The sequence below is a fragment of the Miscanthus floridulus genome, chromosome 2 (genome assembly GCF_019320115.1).
Source record: "Miscanthus floridulus cultivar M001 chromosome 2, ASM1932011v1, whole genome shotgun sequence".
Lineage (NCBI taxonomy): Eukaryota > Viridiplantae > Streptophyta > Magnoliopsida > Poales > Poaceae > Miscanthus > Miscanthus floridulus.
The window spans coordinates 12,310,101-12,314,870 of NC_089581.1; the positions used below are offsets into that span (position 1 = coordinate 12,310,101).

General features: G+C 39.7%; 1 protein-coding gene across 1 annotated transcript; it reads right to left on the bottom strand.

The window, feature by feature from the left end:
- Window positions 1–1,497: 1,497 nt before the first annotated feature.
- Window positions 1,498–4,200, bottom strand: LOC136517251 (cytochrome c oxidase subunit 6a, mitochondrial-like). Its single transcript, XM_066510791.1, has 4 exons — window positions 4,015–4,200; window positions 3,795–3,901; window positions 3,653–3,695; window positions 1,498–1,817 (listed from the first exon to the last, which is right to left on the bottom strand). Exons 1-4 carry the CDS (start codon window positions 4,109–4,111, stop codon window positions 1,780–1,782), a joined length of 285 nt encoding a protein of 94 aa, XP_066366888.1. The 5' UTR covers window positions 4,112–4,200; the 3' UTR covers window positions 1,498–1,779.
- Window positions 4,201–4,770: the final 570 nt, after the last annotated feature.

The window sequence follows — 4,770 nt, forward strand, 5'->3', positions numbered from 1 at the left end:
ACTTATTAGGTTTCTTGTTAAAGTTTTTAATGAGGTAATATTAACATAAGTATATGTCATATTTCCTATTTTTTTCCCATCGGGGTTTTTGTGGGAAATATTAGAGACACATATTGCCCTCACAACTCATACATGGTTTTTCCATGAAAATGTTTTTCATGTGAGTTATCCAAGAGGCAATACCAATAATATGTCATCATATTTTCTCCTAATTTTCCCACTGGGTTTTTACAAGAGTTTTAGCGACATATCACTTTATATTGCTTCTCAAATTTTTCCTGAAAAGGTTTTTGGGGAAGTAATCTATATGTCATATCTCCAATATTTTTCTCCACTGAAGTTTTTAATGGGATACCAATGACATAGTGATTTATTTAAATCACACTCATAGATGCTATTTTCTCCTTATTTTTATATAAGGTTTAAAGGAGTTTTTATAGCATACCTATACATATTCCTCAGATTTTTCCCACAGGTTTTTTCGAGGAATTCAAACATACAGCTACATTGATCTCAAAGAAGATTCAATCAAGGGGGAGTGTTACGAAACGGTGCCCGTCTACCAACAGACACCTATTCTACAGATGATCTCATCCGTCAAGCAAGCAGTTAGGATTAGAGATTAGATTAGCAGTTAACTTTCTTGAGCAGTCACGGCCGTACGACGTCCGTACAGCATGACCCTTCACTTGTATATATATCTAAGAGATAAGTGGTTGGTTGTTCCAGAAATCTTGTTCGTTTTCATTCACTACTAACACCGTTTTCTATTTTGTTGTGTCCGTTTTCGTATTTACGAAAACGGGAGAGTGGTTTTTCCATCCATTTTCGTAGAATCCCGTTTTCATCCGAAATTGATCCGTATTCGTATTTGTTCTGTTTTTTTATCCTATTTTTAATCTACGTGAGATATGTCTAGAAATTGATATGTTTATAAACATACTAATCACTAATTATTCATGTTAACATGTTAAGGCATGCTAGTGAATATTAGACTAATAACTTCGTACGTGTATATTATTTTATGACTTTGTTCATGTATACTCAAGAATATTTGATCATGTTATTCTAAATTAATTTTCCAACTCTCCATCCATATTTATTGGTTTCCGTATTTTCCTGAACCCGATCCTGTTTCCGTTAAAAATAAACGAAAACGGAAGAGAAGTTTTTCCGCCCGTTTCCGTCGGCGACGAGATCTCACCATTCCTGAAACTACAGTTTAGCACAATTTCTGATCCGTTGCTACACAGCTAGAAATCAACTAAAACAGCAATAGAGCTTCCCAATGAGCTCATTCCTGAAACTACAGTTTAGCACAATTTCTGACCGCATGCTACACAGCTAGAAATCAACTAAAAAGTTGGGATTCACTAACACTAGCAAACCCTAAAAATTACCTTGCCCTTAGAAAATAAACATAACAAACAATTATGTTCCGCCTTGATAGTTGATATCAATAGCAACGGGAAATTATCACGAGCACAGGGTGCAATCTGAAGCCATCAGAATATGCTATCAGCTTTTGATAATTGTGAAACCATTTACTGAAACCGGGCAAGACCAACTTACATGTGGTCTTTGTTGTGGACAGGAAAGAAAAAGAAAACAAGCCGGTAACAACTAACAACACAGTTAAAACCTGACTGTGAATACAAGAGTTTGGCCATTCTTATTTCTTGTTGCAGCAAATAGGTCTCAAGGGAAAAGAAAATCACTGAAACAACCAGATAACTCTTTAAAGCGTGCACCAACTCCTGAAGGTGTGGAAATCAGGGCTCAATGGTGGTCCTTCGTCTCAAACAAGCCATCGGGACCTGCATTACACAATCGTATGATGTATCAGAAATCAGAAATGGAAAAAAACAATATTCATAATCGGTAACATGAAGTGTTCTGCACTTCTGCTCTAACCAGTCCAAAATCACAATAATATTTACGGTTCACATCTAACTTAGATGATACAAAAGAACTCTCTGGATTCTAAAAGGCATTTTTCTATTAATATATTCAAGACATACTGCAATGCTTAACGAACAATAATGGAAATGGAAAAACAGTTTGGAGTGAATGACATCTGTTGCATACTACTCCCTCAGTCCCAAAAATGATGCAATTCTAAGTTTGACTAAATTTATATAGAAATATATTAATGCTTATCATACCAAATAAGGTTCATTAGCTTTGCCATGGATTATATTATCATAATATACCTATTTGGAGTCTTAAATGTTGATACTATTTTCCATAACAGTCAAAATTAAGTTAGTTTGACTTTGACCAGACTTAGAATAGCATCTTTTTTTGGGACAGAGGTAGTATAACATTGGAACAGATTACAATGAAAATACTAAAGCATGCTTTTCGAGGTATTTTTGGAATTTGTGTGACATAAGGGTGAAAAGAATGACAGCAAGACAGACTTGATAGCATGTATGAATGCCTAATTTTGAACTTTTATGGGATACCACAGGACTGTCAGGACTCAGGACAGAATGTACTCAAGAGTCAAGAGCCAATTTGCCATGCTATACATGATAAGATCAAATTAAATACGACCAACCAGGATGGAGATTAGCTCAACTGTTAACTTTTGTACGGTGCTGAGTACAATGGTAACTCAACAGAGCAAATGATCAAAGATGACAAGCATACCTACATGATTGAACTATGCCCTTTAGTCACAAATAAGTGACGTTTTCGGGTTGTCTGAAGTCATTAGTCAACCATTCCAAACTTCAACTACAAAATACCTTTTGTGTTGAGTTTGCATGAATGTTTAAACATGATACAGATAGATTTATCTTGAAACGTAGTTTCATAGATACATTATATTAGAAGTTGCAATCAAAGTCTACAGTGGTTAATTTCAGACAACCTGAATAAAACATCACTACGGAGGAAGTAGATCCCTAAGTAAAGGGTATATAGTAGGTCACATGTCTAATGAACATTTAGGACATGATGCAGTGCAATTGAGTTCAACTTATATTCAAAAGCACAGTGGTTTGTGTGAAACATGGAATGAGAGGACAATTCTAAAAATTAGTGAACAACCCGTAATAATACTGTAAAAAACTCGCTCAATGTTCAAGACCCCAGTTAAGCCAATTGTTTTCCCTTTCTTTAAGATGAGGCAAAGGCATTTTAGTATATACAGTCATACATGACAAGACAACCTCTTGCAGTGTCAAACAGGAGAAACTAATGAGTAATGAAAATAATTCCATCAGCGCTGGTTCCTGGCTAGAACCATTATTATCAGATACAGATATCAACCCCTTAACACCCTCACATGGTCTTGCAATATTTGTGTAAAACAAAGCAGTCAAGAATAAGGGAGGAAATAGAATGTCAATGTGCACCCTTAATATCATGCGTGAAGCTATCAGACAGATGCATCCAATTAATTAACCAACTCGATAGTCCTATATCCAATTGGAGAACTCTGCCAACTAAATGCTAGGTTATAATGTCATATGAGGCCTCTGATACACAAACCATTACACGTTAATCCGATGGCTTGGCATGTCACCAAATCAAGCATTAATCCTTGACGCATTTCAATCAAACCATATCAGAAGGGAACGGAACAAATAATATAAATCAAACAAGTAGCTAAATCGAAATGATAGAGGTGTACAGTCCATACCCCAGGGGAACTCCTTGTTGCGGATGTGCAGATAGGGGTACGCCTGCAACAACAACAACAACAACAATAAAAAACATATCAGACATTCAGACTCAGGCCAAATCTAATCATAGATTCGGAGAACTCGAGAGCGAGATCTGACCGGCGGCTCCTCGAAGTGGGGGTGGCCCTTCGAGAGGTTGTACGCCGCCAGGAGGGTGCAGGTCACGATCCCGGCGTAGGTGATCTTCTCCCACTTGGCCGTCTCGTCTGCGAACGCGGAAAACAAAGGGCCCCGAACCCAAATCAGGAACCGATCGGGTCTCGCAAAAGGAGAGAAGAACGGAAAGGGGTCAGCGACCACAGCGGCGAGATGTACGCACAAGCGTCGTCGTGGACGGAGGAGGACATGCGGCGCCTCAACGGGGCGGCGCGCGCCGCCAGCGACCTTAGGCCGGATCTCGTCGCCGACGAAGCCATGGGTGGTGCCGCTGGTTTTTGGGGAACGAGTCGAGAATATGGCTGCGTCGTTCGTTCCGGGGGACTGACCTGGCTCCCTACCTTCGCAGCCTTCTTTAATCCGCTGGTTTTGGTGGGCTTAGTAGCAATCTGGGCTATTTTTAGGCCGTGGGCTTCATGCTAAGGGGTGTTTAGATCGGCAGTCGTTCGCTCGGCTTCGATCAACACTCTCCGACTTGAGAACGAGCGCGTAGCTCAGTGGCTAGCTTCTCCGGTGTGAGAGCTGCCCGCCAGAGTTCGATCCCTGAGGATCGCAACTCTGGTGTCTCACCGGGTACGTCTCCAAATAAATTTCGTTTGCCTCCACTTGGTGTTACAATAGAATCGTGACGTACCCGTCGCTTACGGAATCGTTGGATTTCGGTGATCTCGATAAGGACGCGACCTTCTAGATCTGAGTGTAGTTGTAGATTTGTCGCCGTAAATATTCGATGTGACAGGTACTGTAGCAACTTTTTAGATTTTAGGGTCCAACTAAACAAAGGGCTACGTTGGCCTCGTTTTTCCTTCTTTTTCCTTCTAATTCTAGCTATTCGTGAACGTTCGGATCCAAATAAGCCACAAGTAACATAGACCACGTGCACGTCATATGTGGGTTGGCCCAATTATTTTCCCCATGA